This window comes from Moschus berezovskii, chromosome 14 (assembly GCF_049115385.1).
Source record: "Moschus berezovskii isolate FMDL1 chromosome 14, NW_MosBer_1.0, whole genome shotgun sequence".
Taxonomy (NCBI): Eukaryota; Metazoa; Chordata; class Mammalia; order Artiodactyla; family Moschidae; genus Moschus; species Moschus berezovskii.
This window is the reverse complement of record NC_142473.1, coordinates 17,646,804-17,664,181: the sequence shown is the minus strand read 5'-3', so window position 1 is coordinate 17,664,181 and position 17,378 is coordinate 17,646,804. Positions and strand designations below refer to the sequence as shown.

At 37.9% G+C, this 17,378-nt stretch overlaps 2 protein-coding genes across 8 annotated transcripts in view; one reads left to right on the top strand and one right to left on the bottom strand.

Moving 5' to 3' along the window:
• The window catches only part of CCDC82 (coiled-coil domain containing 82), a 34,574-nt gene extending 21,458 nt beyond the window's left edge, over positions 1 to 13,116 (bottom strand). The window contains exons 1-6 of one of the 7 annotated variants that reach the window (XM_055422905.2): positions 13,023 to 13,116; positions 12,539 to 12,724; positions 10,737 to 10,817; positions 9,214 to 9,290; positions 6,998 to 7,731; positions 6,304 to 6,517 (exon numbers count right to left, since the gene is read on the bottom strand). In XM_055422905.2, the coding sequence (XP_055278880.2) occupies positions 6,304 to 6,517; positions 6,998 to 7,717 (934 nt within the window). In that variant the 5' untranslated portion in view covers positions 7,718 to 7,731; positions 9,214 to 9,290; positions 10,737 to 10,817; positions 12,539 to 12,724; positions 13,023 to 13,116. The other 6 variants (XM_055422901.2, XM_055422898.2, XM_055422904.2 and 3 more) reach the window with 6 other exon arrangements.
• Positions 13,117 to 13,176: 60 nt separating this feature from the next.
• JRKL (JRK like) lies at positions 13,177 to 17,051 on the top strand. Its single transcript, XM_055422907.2, has one exon. It carries the CDS (start codon positions 13,801 to 13,803, stop codon positions 15,373 to 15,375), a length of 1,575 nt encoding a protein of 524 aa, XP_055278882.2. The 5' UTR covers positions 13,177 to 13,800; the 3' UTR covers positions 15,376 to 17,051.
• Positions 17,052 to 17,378: the final 327 nt, after the last annotated feature.

Below are 17,378 nucleotides of genomic sequence, written 5' to 3'. Positions count from 1 at the left end.
CTATCATACCTTTGAATTCACATCTGCACGTCTTTATATCCAAAAACAAGGTAAGCCTTTCAGTACATTCAAATTTCCTTTTACATATCTCACTAAGGTTATATAATTTTCTTTCTTTAGATTTCCATTTGTTATGTATTTTCCCAGCTAAGAATTTGTGAAATAGTGTCTTCATTTCTATTCCTTTATGTTATCTTCTCTGCTGAAATGTTTTTTCTTTCTATGCTAGAAACTTCTTGGGTTTTAACCTACATATTGTTGATGAGATTTCTAAACTGCTAACTTGGCTCTCTATTGCTTCCAATATATACTTCATTTCTGATTTTATATTTTTCATTTTCTGGCAGCTTATCTTTAACTACTTCCCTTTCACCTCAAATTGTTCTCTCCTTATGATTTCCTATTTCTTTTTCTTAAGATTGCAAGGCAAATGCTTTGTACAATTTTCTTATATTTCCTTTAATGAAACATTCTTTCATGAGCATTTTCTTTGCTTGGGTCTTTAGGGAAACATCACCTTTCCTTTGTGCCATATGATTTTACAGGTACTTTTTATTTATCTTAGAACAAGAGGAGAAGTTCTCAAGAGGAGAGGATTTAATATTCAACATAAATGGTTGTGAGATTGTTCTCAGTCCTACGCAGCATACTGATAGAATGATTCTGCTTAATTGCTAGGTGGAGACCAAGTTAATGTTCACTCACTCTAACTTCCAGTTATCTAGCAAGTATTTTTCTACCAAGGCACTAGTAGGCTGAGATGTACTCTGATAACTTACTACTTGGTTCTCTGTCACTGTGAACCGATGATAGAGTACCAGAAGAATAATGTAATTTTAATATCTACAAATCAGAAGGTGTTCCCCTCTCTCTACCTGTGTATAAGATTACCAATTGAACCATACAGATCTGGAATTCAATGAGCCACTGCTAGTCCATCCCTCTACTTCCTTTGGTATCTTTTCTGGGAGTTGCAGTCTCAGAATAAATATGAATAATAATAGGGATTGATGAGAAGAGGAAAATACTCTGATTATCTTTAAGTCCTTCAACCATGCAGTAGGAAGGAAATTATTCTAAAGTGTTACAGGTGAACATACCTCTCAGAGTCAAATGGCAGACAGCAAGGAAGTGAGAAAATGTCTTCCTATAGTAGAATTGTTCTCTTCAAAAAGGTAAAACTGCATATGCCACTGATTGTCTCAATTGAGAACTGAATTTGGAGTTACGAAATGTCTCTCCCAAATTCTGATTACATGTTGAATATGAGTAGTTGTCAGTGTTCCTATAGAGGTTGAGGCAGACGGTAGAATGAATCTGGGAATACCAACCTAACTCAGGTCAGAAAACTGTGTTCATTATTCATCCTACAGATTACTGCTTTAATAAGAAAATATATTTTGATTTTCTAATGTAAGTATTAATTTACAGCAACTTTTAAAACATAATCCCTTGGCATATAAAAACTACATATACTTACTATGTTCATAAACGGCAGTCACTAATAAGTATTAAAAACATTAACCAAGTCATAAATTATCATCTTAAAATATGTAGCTTGTTTTTCCTCTTATGTTTTAATAAATCTGGTAATACCTAACATTTTTCTGTCTTCAGGAACCTTCAGTTGGTATGTTTATTTTAATCATCCATCCATCCAACTAATAAGTTCCTATAATGTGTCAGCAGGTCTAATGTGTATTAGGATTACAAAGAGAAGAGAAGTTGATTAACCACCTAGGTTCTTTTTTGAAAGTGGCCATTTGGATTTCTTGAGTTTTACTTTTTCACATACCATAAAATTCACTCTTTTTGGTGCACAATTCTATGACCAAAACACAAAGTTGTGTAACCACCATGACAATCAAAAACACAAGTTCTATCACCACCCCAAAACTTCCTTATGGTCCCTCTTAATCATTTAGATTTGTACATATTGAGTCTGAGGTATCTGAAAGACACCGTGATGAAAACGTTGAGTAAGAATATTAAAAAATTGGGTCTTACACTATGGAGAAGTCTGTGCTGGAAATAAAAGTTTGGGAATTTCCCCAGAGATTAGGCTGAAGTTATGGGGCAGAGACTGTCTGAAGCACAAGTAAAATGAAGGCAGTGTGAGTATAGAACCATTAGAAACATCAATATTTACATGGCAAATGGAAAAACAGGAATGCAATATTATAAAGGGGAAGACAAGAAGCTAAAAAAATAAAAACTGTGAAAATGAGAACTGTCAATGGCTCGTGGCAAAACACACAGCAATATCAGGCTAACATAAGGACCAAAGAGCATTTTGGCAACTTAAAAGTTGTCACTAATTTTAGTAAGAGCAATTTCACTGGACTGATGGGTATAACAGTCTAAGTACAGTGCTTTGCAGTTATTGGGAAACTCTTAACAAAAAGATAAGTTTAGAAGAGCGCTAACAGAATATGACAACTCAAGGGAGGAAAGGCATTAATATGGTTATAAGTTATGAAAAGGGAGATTGTGAGGACAGAGTCAGAAGGAAAAGCTGCAATTAATACAACAGATAAAATGTATTGCATAAAAATGAGGTACATCTCCTTCTAAGGTGGAGATGCTCAGTGTTAAAAAGAAGCACAGGGCTCCTTGATATTTACCCAAATGAATTGAAAACTTATGTCCACAGGTAAATTTTCACACAAATATTTATAGCAGCTTTATTCATAATTGCCAAAACTTGGAAGCAACCAAAACATTCCTCAACAGGGATAAACAGGGATAAACGGATAAACAAACTGTGGTACATCCATACAACGGAATATTATTCAGTGATAAAAGGCAATGAGCTATCATGCACATTAAGACATGGAGGAAATTTAAATGCATTATTAAGTGAAATATGCCAATCTGAAAAAGCTACATGCTGTATGATTCCCATGATAAAAACATTTTGGCAAAGGCAAAACTATGGAGATATTAAAAAGGTCAGGGGTTGCTAGGGGTTCAGGGGTGGGAGGAAGGGATGACTAGGTGGAGAACAGGATAATTTTAGGAGTGAAACTGTTCTGATATTGTAATGGTGGATACCTGTTGCATCATTAAACATTTCTCAAACCCACAGAATGTACAACACAAAGAGTGAGCCTAGATGCAAACTACAGTTAATAATGTATCAATTATCAATACTGGCTCATCAACTGCACCAGATATATCAAGATAATGCAAGATGTTAATAACAGGGCAACAGTATGTGATGGGATATATAGAAACTCTCTGTACTTTCCACTCAACTTTTCAGTAAATCTAAAACTTCCCTTAAAAAACCAAAGGAAAGCATAAAAGTGTAGGACAGAGAAGAGTTAAGATACTTTCCAAGTGTTGGACTTTTATTTGGAGTGGCTATGAGTGGGTGGTTGTTGTTTAGTTGCTAAGTCATTTTTGACTCTTTTGCAGCCCCCATGGACTGCAGCCCATCAGGCTCCTCTGTCCATGGGATTACCTAGGCACGAATACTGGAGTGGGTTGCCATTCCCTTCTCCAGGGGATCTTCCAAACTCAGGGACAGAACCTGCATCTCCTGCATTGCAGGTGGGTTCTTTACCACTGAGGCACCAGGGAAGCCCCTATGAGTAGGTATCTCTCAGTAAATCTTCTCTCACATCCTATATACTAATATCCAGAATGATGGGACACCTCCTAACTGACTTTCTCTGAGATTCAAATGTCCTGATGGTATATGAACCAGTGCTTACTGATGTAAGGAAAACAGTCATTAATTTTCAGCATACAGATGCCTATGCCTATCACTGGCATCTCTGTAACTGATTTCTTGATTTTCTTGAAATTTAATTCATACCTCAATCTACTATTTTATTTAAATCACAGTATCTAAATTGATTCATATTACACTCAACTTTAGTAAACACGCCTTTTAAAGGAAATATGCATTCTTGAAGGGGAAAAAAAAGGTTTTCATCCAACATCCTGTTTCTACCACAGTTATAAAACATTATAAAGACAGTCCTTAAATTTATGTACAATTATAGGGATCAGAACAATAATATACACTTTCAAAGACACACTAATATTTTAGGGTCCTATTGTTTGTTATATGTAAATATAAATGATTCTAATTTCCTGACAGGTTTCACTGCGTAACACTTCAAAAGTCCAGATAACACCAGTGGTTCTCAAAGGGGTCTATAGACCCCTGTAATTCTCCAAGTGCATTTAAGGGGATCGGTGAAGTCAAAGCTGTAATATTAAGATAATTATCTGTTGTTTTTGCCATTTTGTCATTGTCACTGATGGAGAAGGCAATGGCAAGCCACTCCAGTGCACTTGCCTGGAGAATCGCATGGATGGAGGAGCCTGGTGGGCTGCAGTCCATGGGGTCGCTACTAGTCGGACACGACTGAGCGACTTCACTTTCACTTTTCACTTTCACACATTGGAGAAGGAAATGGCAACCCACTCCAGTGTTCTTGCCTGGAGAATCCCAGGGACGGCGGGGCCTGGTCGGCTGCCATCTATGGGGTCGCGCGGAGTCAGACACGACTGAGGCGACTTGGCGGCAGCGGCATTGTCACTGATGGTGCAAAAGTAACTATGGATAAGGCAGCTGGCCCCTTAACGTGAATCATGGCTGTGGAATCAAACTACTAGTAATCACTATAGTCATCATTGCTATGCATTCAGTAAAAAAGCTACTTTCATTTAAAAATGTCCTTGATGAAGCAGTAAAAATTACCATCTTTATTAAGTCATGAATCTGAGTATACATCTTTTAAAACTAAGTTGGAAGCCTCATTTTTCAGGTTTATTTGAAATACCAAGTTTATCTGGAAGAACTGTTGACCAACTATGGTTATTCAGGCATCTGCCAAATATTTTATCAAAAATGAACAAAAAGAATCTGTCATTTCAAGAACTCACAGTGTTACTGAAGATAAAAACTGGTATTTGAGCAGAAATCAGAATTTTGAAAAATTTGTATTGCTACTATGAGCTTAACAAGTTCCCAATACCTATACAATTTTTTGATGATACTGGTGGTGATATTAATGAATGTGGTTTTTAAAATATTATATAGTGAAATGTGTCAAAATATGGAAGATTCCCTCATAGCTTAGTCGGTAAAGAATCTGCCTGCTATGCAGGAGACCCAGGTTCGATTCCTGGGTTGGGAAGATCTCCTGGAGAAGGAAATGGCAACCCACTCCAGTATTCTTGCCTGGAGAATCCCATGGACAGAGGAGCCTGGTGGGCTATAGTCCATGGGATTGCAAGAGTCAGATACGACTAAGTGACTAAAAAGACAGAGAGATATAACCAGTATACAGACTTCCCTGGTGGCTCAGACGGTAAAGCATCTGCCTATAATGCAGGAGACCCAGGATCAATCTCTGCGTCAGGAAGATCCTCTGGAGCAGGAAATGGCAACCCAGTCTAGTACTCCTGCCTGGAAAATCCCATGGACGGAGGAGCCTGGTGAGCTACAGTCCATGGAGTCACAAAGAGTTGGACAGGACTGAGCAAATTCACTTTCACATAACCAGCGAACCAGTATTTCCCAAACAACCAATGCATAATGGTACAAAATCATGAATAGGTAAAAGATCCATTCAAATTGAAAGACATATCAATGGAGTGAAATGTAAGTACTAAAAGTTCATTTATATGCTTTCAGACTCCAAACTGCAACTAATCTTTAAGAAACTTAAGAACAAGTTTTTTAAGAAACCTGTTGAATTTTGGTGCAGTGTCAGTGAGAATATCCACAATTATTTAGAAAATGCTTTAAAAACAACTCTCCTTTTTCCAGCTATCTACTTCTACTAAACAAAATTGCTTTCATCTAATTTAATGTCAATACAGACTGAATGCAAAAGCAGATACAAGAATCCAGGTGCCTTGTACTAGGCTAGATATTAAATATAAATGTAAAACGATGCCATTCTCATTTTTTTGGAAAAGTTATTTTTTCATGAAACTGTTATCTATATTAACATGTAATGAGCTTATCACATGAGAATTTTAAGTCATTTAATTAATAAATATATTTTAAATTTCTCTTTTGTATTTCTACAATGGTAGATGTTGATAGATATAACCCAAAGAAACAAAAGCTCTTTAGGGTTCTCTATTATTTTTAAGAGTTTAAAGGGTTCTCACAAACCACTACAATAAACTATTATTAGACAGACAAAGTTACCTGAAAATGAAACCATAGTTCCTAATCAAAGATTAGAATATGATAGTAAAAGGCTGATTCAATACTTGACATAATATAATAATTAGAATAACTCATAAAACATCTCTTGATATTTAACTTACAAAGAGAATTTTGTTTTACTGATTTCAGTGGTGATATAGTCAATTGTTCTCCTCGTTGGCTTTTATTCTCTTCATCACCCTCCTCATCTTGTACTACAAAGCCATCAATAATATAACCATCTCCATCTTCACCAAATTCATAATCATTGTCTTCTTCCTCTTCCTCCTCAACATCATTTTCATCACTGCTGGGGGACGATTTCTTTTCAGAGTCCTAAATAAATTAAACATATCTTTTAATAAAGTGTACCTTTAAAATTATCACTATGGATGTGAAATTAAAAGATCAAATCTGAATCAAAAAATGATCTGTAGAAAATAATTTCATACTTTAAGGTTGAAAAAAATCTTGTCATATTAGATGTTGAACTTTTGAAATTAGGAAAAAGATAACATACCCTGGTAAGTGATAAAATGTTTAAAATGGACATTAAGGTTATAAGTAGAAATAAAAAATGGGAAAAGTCAGACAAAACAAAATCTTTAAATTTTTAAAAAGAGTAAAGGAATGAGGCTCATAATAAAATATTATTAGATGCAATACTGCAATCAAACATGCCCAAAGATATTTGACTAAAAAATAAATTCTAGAATTACTGCAAGAGAACAGATTCAGCACTTTGATTTTTATAAACCTTAAATAATTTAAATACAAATTTTAAAACAGTAACAAAACCAAAAAAATATAACACACCTCAAAATCTCTACTACTATTATGTCTCTGACGAGATCTCTGTTTTGAGAGTTCTTTCAGTTTCTGCAGCTGTTCTCGCTTTCTTGTGGCTGAAGTTTTTTCAGGTTTATTTTGCTCCATCTCCACTGAAGAACACTCCTCTTCGACCACTCTAGGTGGACGTTTAACACCCATTTTCCTAACTAGGATATCACTGTCGTCACTCTCATCACTGTCACACATCACAGAGGAGATCCTTTTTCTCTTCCCTCGCTTGAGGTGTTCTTCTTCTAAATCCTCCTCTGTTATTTGTCCAGTGTGTTTGTTGAGATCACCCTCCTCTTGACCTGAACCCTTTTCAGGATCTGCTAAGTCAATACTTCCATGTTTGGTTTTGTTCTCTTCTTCTTCATATGTTGAACTGTTGTCAGTGTTAATGAGATGCTTACTGTTGTTTCCTTCACCTTCAACATTAATTAATTTAAGCTCTCTTTCATTTTCTGGCTTCTTAATGCAATCAGTCCCCTTGTTACTGTCAGAATCTTCGTCACTGTCAACACTTTCATTACTGCCAGCACTTTCATCACTCTCAAGCTCGTCATCACTCTCAAGCTCGTCATCACTCTCACATAATTGTGAGAGACTACTTCTTTTAGTCCGCCTCCAATCGACTCGAGATTTCTGTTCATGCCCTTGAGTTTTAGAATTTTTCCTTGTTTCATGTCTTCTAACATGTACCATTTTCACTTAAGCTTCTACAAAATAAAGTTATTAGGAATATAATAATGACAATCAGATTACAACGAACACATTTATGGTACAAACTATATTTATTTGATGTTATTAAATGGTTCACAAAGGTAAAATCACATGAAATAACTGAGTGAAGATGGCAGAATACTTATCCAACAAATAATTTATTGAACATCTATGAAATCATCATATGAACATCTGTTCTGAATTATGCTGTATATGTTTTAAGGAAAGAGGTTCAAACAAAAATCATGGTCTTGTTCTTCAATTATTATCCATGTGTAGAACTAAAACACTGAAACATAATAATTAAGAAAAATACAAGGCAGAATTCATTTAGTACAAAATGAGTGATAAAAAGTAACTGCAATAAAAGTCTAAAGATGAAGGAAGATCAGAACAGCAAGTGTTTCACTGAAGATTTTGTTGAACAGCTATGACCTGATACACCTCTGAAGAATTTATTAATTTTGAACAGAGACAAGGAAAGAAAGGGATTTCAGGCAGGAAAAAATGATAAAGTCAAAATTTTGGCACTGAGAACAAACATGTTTAGTAAATAAGTATGATCAAGAAGACACAAAAAAAGGCTTTATGCTGGAAAAAAGGGACTGATATAGAAAACTAGTTGGCATTACAGAACGATTCCACCCATAAGCAAAGAAGGATTCTGAACAGAGAAATGAATTATAACACAAAAGATTAATCATATGTATGAAGAAAGTTATAGAGTAGTAATAGACATAAAAAAGTTAATGGGGCAAAACTGAATGATAACTTATATACTAAGATTTCAGCCTTTATACACTTCAGTAAAATGGTAATGGTTTAAACCATTAAAAACTAAAGGTACAACATAATCCAACAGAAAACTTACTGACAATCCAATAACACAGGTGAAAAAACAGTTGAATAGCAAAACAGAGCACAGTATTTGGAAGGAAAACAAATGCTCTAAGTTCCTGATTCAGAAAAGGGTGAAACAAAGTGAAAGTGTTAGTAACTCAGTTGTGTCTGACTTTTTGTGACCCTATGGACTACCGCCTGCCAGGCTCCTCTGTCCATGGGATTCTCCAGGCAAGAACACTGGAGTGGGATGCCATTCCCTTCTCCAGGGGAATCTTCCTGACCCAGGGATCGAATTTGGGTCTCCTGCATTCAGGCAGAGTCTTTAACACTGAGCCACCAGGAGCACCATCAAAATCATCCACAAGTATAAAGGAACAATTAGAGACAAGATAACTAGAAAAACAGTAACATATATATACATACTTCTATGGCTGCTAAGGAAAAGAGAAATATGATCAAAATGCAATGAGATGACCTCAAAATACTCATGTAAGAACCTATGTATTTAACTGAATGCTATCTCCTTTAAAGAAATCACTTTATGAGGTTGTATTGTTTCAATATTTCTACCATGGCACAGAATATTCTGGAGATTTTCTAAAAACCATAGTTTCAAAAAATATGAAAATACTTACACTTTGTTTTTTATCCCCAAGAGAGGTTTAAATATCCACTTTATTCACTTGTCCTCGTCAGAAGGGACTGTTACCAGCTTCCAGAAATGAAATCCAATTTGAAAAGATGAAGACTAAAAAACATATTTTTAAAATGTGCTACAAACTGACAGTAATTCCAAAACTAGAATGTCACATCTTTTTTGAGCAATGGAAGTGTTACTGAACCAAGTTTATGGCTCCCCAAGATGATTCCTTTTTTTGGTGGGGGAGAGATATCACCTATTTGATTGTACAGATTCCATTATGTTTATAGGACAATGTAACTGCTTCTATAATGGTAACAACTCATACAAAATAAGAACAACAGTTGCTAAGGCTATACAAAAGAAATTATAATGTAGGCAATCTTATGACAGTAACTGCTACAAAATACATTCAGTACTGTAATAGTAATCAAACAAATCCTAGTCCATAGACCAAATATTCTGCTATTTGAAATTACACTCAGATTGCATCTTACAGAAGATCTGAATTAAAATCAGCAAAGAATAAAACTGTACTCTTTTTTTAAAAGATCTCTATATTGGTTTTCAAAGTATGGACTTCTGTACACCATAGTGCTTCAAGATATGTCCACCCAGTTTCTCTTTCAAGTTTTAAACAGATTGTGGTTTCTTTTTACTAAGCACTAGGTAAATTATGTGAGAAGGCAATGGCACCCCACTCCAGTACTCTTGCCTGGAAAATCCCATGGATGGAGGAGCCTGGTGGGCTGCAGTCCATGGGGTTGATAAGAGTCGGACACGACTGGATGACTTTCACTTTCACTTTTCACTTTCATGCATTGGAGAAGGCAATGGCAACCCACTCCAGTGTTCTTGCCTGGAGAATCCCAGGGACGGGGGAGCCTGGTAGGCTGCCATCTATGGGGTCGCACAGAGTCGGACATGACTGAAGCGACTTAGCAGCAGCAGCAGCAGCAGGTAAATTATGCAGGTTATATTTTGAAGCCATGTAGTACAAAGAAGTATTTTTTAAGCACATATAGTTATAAATTTGCACAAGCTAATTGTATATGTACTTTTCACTGTAATAAGAAGGTAAGGCTGTTTTATAAAAATCTTTCTGAAGTGGGAGAAATAATGGAAAAAAAGTTTATGAAAACCAAAGACAAATATGGCCTCAGCAGATACACTAAAGAATGGGCAGTAGGAACATTAAAATAAAAGATGATTTTTATTAGTACTCAAAAGTAGTTTCATACATACTAGATGTTTATCTTACAAAACTGTACCATGTGCAAAACAGCTATTTATCATATCAAGAGGTGACTCTTGATGGTAGAAACAACTAAGAAAGTCACACTATACAAATACCTGTGACTGCACAGAGTTAAGCTATTAAAACACCCTTTATGTATAGCAATTTTCAGTGCATTTTCAGATATATTTTAAAGTCCTGACAATGATCCTAGAAAGAAGATATTATCTATCTTCAATTATAAATGTTAAAGCCAAGGAAGTAGATTTTAAATGACTTACCAAAGATCACACAGCTTGTTAGTGACAGAACAGGGATTAGAAACCAGGTCTTCTGATTCCCAGTCCAGCGTTACACAATGACTGCTGCCAATATTATATTTGTACAAAGTAGGAAAAGTTACGCTTTCAAATAGTCGTTATTGTATCTCTCATCATGCTAAATTTTAGTTTCAGAAAATAATCATTAAAATAGTCTGAGTAAGTTTACAAACATGCTTTTTAAATTATGTAACTGAGCACATGAGTTAGGCCAGAAACTTCTATAAATTATTTATCCAAAACGCAAAATGAGAATGGGCAACAGAGATGAAAATTTGAAGGCTTCCCTCTACCACCTTACTGACGACACTGATCACAAAATTTAAGGGATTCCCCATTGAATCCAAATGTAAAGATTCCAAAGAAAGGCAGTCTCTGGTGAGAAAAAGTTGATTTTGGAAAACTTCAGTGTTGAATACTGAGGAGTCAAACTTTACGTAAACAAAATTTCATTTGGCCAAGTGCCAAATTTCCAGGGCCTCTTTCGTATTTCAAAACTGCTGTTTATGTCAATAATGTCAAAAATTCTGTCACTGAAAAAGATAATTTGATATGGGTGGCTCTTTTTTTAAATTGTGGATACTTTTACTTTGTGAACTGGGGAGAGAAGAAGGATGACAGAGGGAAAAGGTGAGTGAACTGAATCTGAGAGAAAGGTTGATGGATAAAACACCTCTTGAGCACTATAATTCAATCAGAAAACAGTCCAGGCAAATGGATGTAATTTCTATATAGGCTGAGTATATACTCAATTTCTTGAAATCAAAGTTTAAGCAAAGTTTTAATGATACCTTACCTTTCAGGCAAAGAGAAAAACAGGCTCCAAACAGAAAGCATTAAATAAGTGAATGAAGATGATCAGTACTAGCACATCTTTGTGCTTCATGGCTAAAATCACTTAAGATGCACATACTATCTTGTCTGCCAAAGAATGTCAGGGCGATAACCCATAAGGCTTGTGGTCTTTCTCTAACACAGGGGTAACTAAAGGGGGTACTTTGCTGCTACTTGAATTTCTCATCACAATAAATATCCTCTAGACTTTGAGGTTAATTCATCAAAAAAGATTCATTCTAGGAATCACCCACTTGCCCTATCAACAATGTAGGTGGTAGTTTAAAAATCTGAAGTGCAGTGGAACTCCCACCATTACCTGAAATTCCACCAGAAGGGATGCGCCCTATCTGAAAAACATCATCCCTCCTTAAGGTTTCCTTTTGTATGAGTTTGGAGAGGAAACCGTAACAAACCAAAGCACTGAATGCATATACTCTGTGCTAGCACCAATTTGTAGCTGTGGTGTTTCTCGAAGAATTCAACGACACGGTCTCTGCTCCCAGGGAGCTCACAATCTGATGAAAGGAACATCTAAACAAGTCAGAGTAATACATGATTTAAGGGCTACAGAATATGATTCCTTTTTTTTTTTTTTGCTTTTACCGTACTGCTATGAACAAATGTATCATAGTTCTTCCACTAAAACAGGGCAGTACTACACGACAGAAATAAGAAAATAGCAAGTAATATATAGAAAAAGCCAATGTCCCCCACTTAGGCTCACGGTTCAGTATTCTACAATTTCGCATAGAGTGAATCCTGCCAGCTGGCATCCCGGACTACTATAGCATTCATCGAAATCTATAACCCTGAAGATGGTTCGCTAAATTCAGCAGGGCTGAGGGGATCAGGAAGGAACAGAGCCTCTCGGGAGTTAACACCAGAGTACAACACCAGATACTCTGGTTGTATCTCGTGATACAAACCTGGCTCCTCCGAGGGACACAGACGCCTGGTGCAGCAAGCTCGTCCGCCCGCCACTCGCCACGTGATGGGGAGGGCGCCGCAGCTGGAACGCGGGACCCTCCGACACGGCTTGGCGAGGACGCGAGCGGGACGTCACAGACTGCCAGAGCTTACAGGCGCTCGACCCCCAGAAAACAAACGAGAATCTGGGAACACCAGAGAAGCGCGCGAAGTCACCCTCCGCGTCCCGCGCATCCGGCCGGCCCACTTCCTCTTCGCTGAAGGAGCGGGCGACTGGACCGCCACAGCGCGGCATCCGCGGCGCGAGGGGAGCGAAGCGAAAGTACAGGGAGTGGTTCCGCCCATCCCGAGAGCGCCCGCGGGAACGTTTTCCGGCAGCAGGGTGCGAGGCGCGGCTTCCCCCACCCCTCCAACAAACCCTCAGCAGCCGGAGCGAAAGCGAGTCCCCGCCCCGAGGGAGCCGCACCGCCCCCGCGTTCTCACCTTTCAAACCTCCTCAGACTCCGCTTCCGCCTCTGCCTCCGCCCAGGTACCGAAGTCCGGACGGGCGACGCTCCTCCTCCTTCCGGGCGCCAAGGGAAGTCCCGCCTCTGGGCGGGGTGGAGGGGCGGGGCCGCGCGGCGGGAGGGGGCGTCTTCCGGGAGCGTGCGCTAGTGGTAGGAGCGGCTGCCGCGCGTTAGGCAGGGAGCCGCCGAGGGGTCCTGGTTCCGACTGAGGTTGGGAGAGGGTCTCGGCGGGCTTGTGAGGGGCCGGGAGGACTGTGTAGACTAAGTGAGCCCGACGCAGGGAAGTGGGGCTTGCTGTGGAAAGGTCTGGCTGCTGGGGAAGGAATCCAGCGTCACGTCCCTCTGGGGAAGGGGGCCAGTCCCCGACTCCCTGACTCTTCCGCTCTCGGCGGTAACTTTGGGGTGTGGCAGGGGTTAGTGACGGCTGTTGACCCGCGATCTGGACCTGAAGGAGGTTTGTGGTCGCGATGGGGAGATAGTCTTTCTTGCGGCCTCTGGGGGAATAAAACAAATGTTTGTAATCCGGATTATCCGCGGTGACTGGGGCCTCCTCTGCTGCCCAAGTAAAGTTAAAGGCCTGAGCCCTGAAACTTCCGCCAGCCAAGCCCAGTTAGGGACGGGGTCAGGGCCACCGGATTCCTGGTGAGGTTGAAAGAGTGAGTGTGTAAGCCGTGTTAAAGTGAGTCAGTGAGAGTAGGCAGAATTTTGTGGGTTGCTTCCGTGTGAGTGTGGGAACTGAGTCCCACAGCCTCACCATGTCAGGGAAACGGAAGCGTGTGGTGTTGACCATTAAAGATAAGCTTGATATAATAAAGAAACTTGAAGATGGAGGTTCTTCCAAACAACTGGCAGTGATTTATGGAATTGGCGAAACGACAGTTCGAGATATAAGGAAAAATAAGGAGAAGATCATAACTTACGCAAGCAGTTCAGACTCCACAAGTCTTCTGGCTAAGAGAAAATCTATGAAACCATCCATGTATGAGGAACTGGACAAAGCGATGCTAGAATGGTTCAACCAGCAAAGAGCAAAAGGGAATCCCGTGTCTGGACCAATTTGTGCAAAAAGGGCAGAGTTCTTCTTTTATGCTTTGGGAATGGATGGTGATTTTAACCCCTCTGCCGGTTGGTTAACTCGTTTTAAGCAGCGGCACAGCATTAGAGAAATCAATATTAGAAACGAAAGATTAAGTGGAGATGAGACTGCTGTGGAGGATTTTTGCAGCAACTTTCGAGACTATATTGAACGAGAGAATTTGCAGCCCGAGCAAATCTACAATGCAGATGAAACTGGACTGTTTTGGAAATGCCTGCCTTCCAGGACTTCGGTAATCAAAGGTAAATGCACAGTCCCTGGACACAAGTCAGTGGAAGAAAGAGTCACTATCATGTGTTGTGCTAATGCGACAGGTTTACACAAACTTAAGCTTTGTGTTGTGGGGAAAGCAAAGAAACCTCGCTCCTTCAAGTCAACTGACACCTCCAACCTACCAGTCTCTTACTTCAGCCAAAAAGGCGCATGGATGGATCTTTCCATTTTCCGACAGTGGTTTGATAAGATCTTCGTGCCCCAAGTTCGAGAGCACTTAAGATCCAAAGGGTTGCAAGAAAAGGCTGTGCTCTTGTTGGATAATTCACCAACACATCCAAATGAAAACGTCTTGAGGTCAGATGATGGCCAAATATTTGCTAGATATTTACCACCTAATGTGGCTTCGTTGATTCAGCCCTTGAATCAGGGAGTCATAGCTACAATGAAGAGAAACTACCGAGCACGTCTTCTCCAGAACAACTTGGAAGAAGGAAATGACCTGAGATCATTCTGGAAGAAGCTAACTCTACTAGATGCACTTTATGAAATAGCAATGGCATGGAATTTAGTAAAGCCAGTTACCATCAGCAGAGCATGGAAGAAGATTCTTCCTGCCATAGAGGAGAAAGAAGGCCTGGACTTTGATGAAGAAGATATCTCAGTGGCTGCCATCGCTACGATTTTACAACATACCAAAGGATTGGAAAATGTGCCTACCGAGAACATTGAAAAATGGCTTGAAGTGGACAGTACTGAACCAGGCTATGAAGTCTTAACTGATAGCGAAATCATCAAAAGAGCACAAGGTCAGACAGATGAATCCAGTGAAAATGAGGAGGAGGAAATAGAACTGATTCCAGAGAAACATATTAATCATGCAGCTGCTCTCCAATGGACTGAAAATTTATTGGATTATCTAGAACAACAAGGTGATATGATTCTGCCTGACAGACTGGTGATACGTAAACTTCGAGCCACTATCAGAAATAAACAAAAGATGGCAAACTCAAGTCAGTAATGGCATGTCAGTGTTAACATTGTTTTGGTAATTGTGTAATTCTTGACCTCTTTGCAATATGGCTTTTCTTGGTGTTCTGAGTTCTCAGACACAACCCTGTAAAATATAGGTACAAAATATACATGTATATATCTGGAGCGGTTTAAGGATTATGTGGTATGTAGCATCTGTCCCTTTATTTGTGTAGATAAGCAGAAGCTGATTCTGTGTAGGTGTAAGTTACATATGCATATATATTCACTTTCATAGATCTACAATTATCCCTTCCATTACAGTGGTGTTCCATAAACTTTCTAGCAGAAGTTACAGGTAACAGTGAACAGGTAGAGCACTTCCCTGAAGTTCTTTGTTGTGTGAGGGCAGTCACAGTAATCTTTTATTGAGTTAACCATCTTAAGTGATTATTTGTATATATGTATACAATGATGGGATGAGTGATCTATAATAATTCAAAATGAGAAAACTGATCTGTGAATTAATAAAATAACTTAGGAATCATGCTTTCTTTTGTTTTAGAGGGGAGAGTTCTCTGGATTGAAATAAATATAGGAAGTGGTTGCTAACTTCTAAAGCTAGAAAATATAGGAAATCTGATATTCTGACATTCATTTGTAGAAACAGGGAGGTGAAAATTTGGGGAACTTTAGGTTATTTATAAAAAGGGAATAAATAGACTTGTTTTAATTGGATCTTATTATATTATTAATTGGATAACAGTATAGGTCTAGTATTTATTCATCTAATTATGGTACAGGTTTTGTAATGTTACCTGTGGTGATGAGAGCACCCACCTATACGTGAGGGAATATTTTGGGTATTTGTAAGTTTTTTTTCTTTTTTACTATATATTTGAAAGTGTTATAATTTGAAAAGTTTGGTGATAATTTCTCCTTTTATATGATGTGAAAAGAAGAAAAGAATGAAAGAGTTTATTTTTAATAAGCCATAAATTATGATTTGTTATGAGGAAAGCAGAAATAATTATGGAAAGTGACAGATTCTAAGGAATTTCATCATTATTATTTTGACATTTGTAAAATGGTATTTCGTTTGTCAGAATTTTGATACTTGTTTACTTGTTTAGCAATGTAGGTTTACTCAAGGCATTGAAAAGACTTTGCCTATATAAATATTAATTTCATTTGTAATTTAAAAGTTTTGGCCCTATATTTTTTAAAAAAGTCATTTTTGAAATGTTTTAACATTTTCATTGAAGCACTTGCATTTTGTAGTGACTTTCTAAAGCTTTCTAAAGTGAATTCTGAAGTTTCAGAAATATTTATAGCTTTCCATAATTTCTGTTCTCTTTATGATGTATGTTCAGATTTTAAAAAAAGACTTACCTGTGTCGACAACTGTACAACTGTTTAAAATTGTGTTTGTTGCATGAATTGCCTCAGTAACAGAAGAGAAAGCATCAGAAATTAGCATACACATTGAATCAGATAATTACACGTTCTGGTGTAAATTAAATTGTATATAAAAGTATTTTTCATTTTTCTAAAATGAAAATATGTACTAAAAATCTTGGAATTTCTGTATTTGCTCAGTTTTTAAATTAACCTTGTCAGTGAAATTCAGCTGTGTCATTGCCACCTAGTGGTAAAGTTAACATGACTGTTAAGCTGTGTGGTTTTAAACTTTACTATCTAGTAAAAGATTCACTGTGTTGTGGCCTTGAGTGTGAATCTTGTGACTCTTTCTCTATCCTGTGAGAAATCACTCTTCATTCGTAGGCTTATAGCTATTTGCTTGTTTCTGAAAACTGTCAACAGTGGTAGATAAAAAGTTCTGTTTCGGACACTTCTTAATAATTATAAAAGCTGCCAATTACCTTGTTATGTTCTAAGCAGTGTATTTCTATCACTACCCCCCAAATTATGAATTAGGTGGAAATAATAATGCTCAGTTTATACGTTTAATTCCTGAAGATCACTTGGCTACAGGTAAGAATTTAAATTATAAATTATCCATAGGGTCTCAATCTCACTAGTCTTATATGA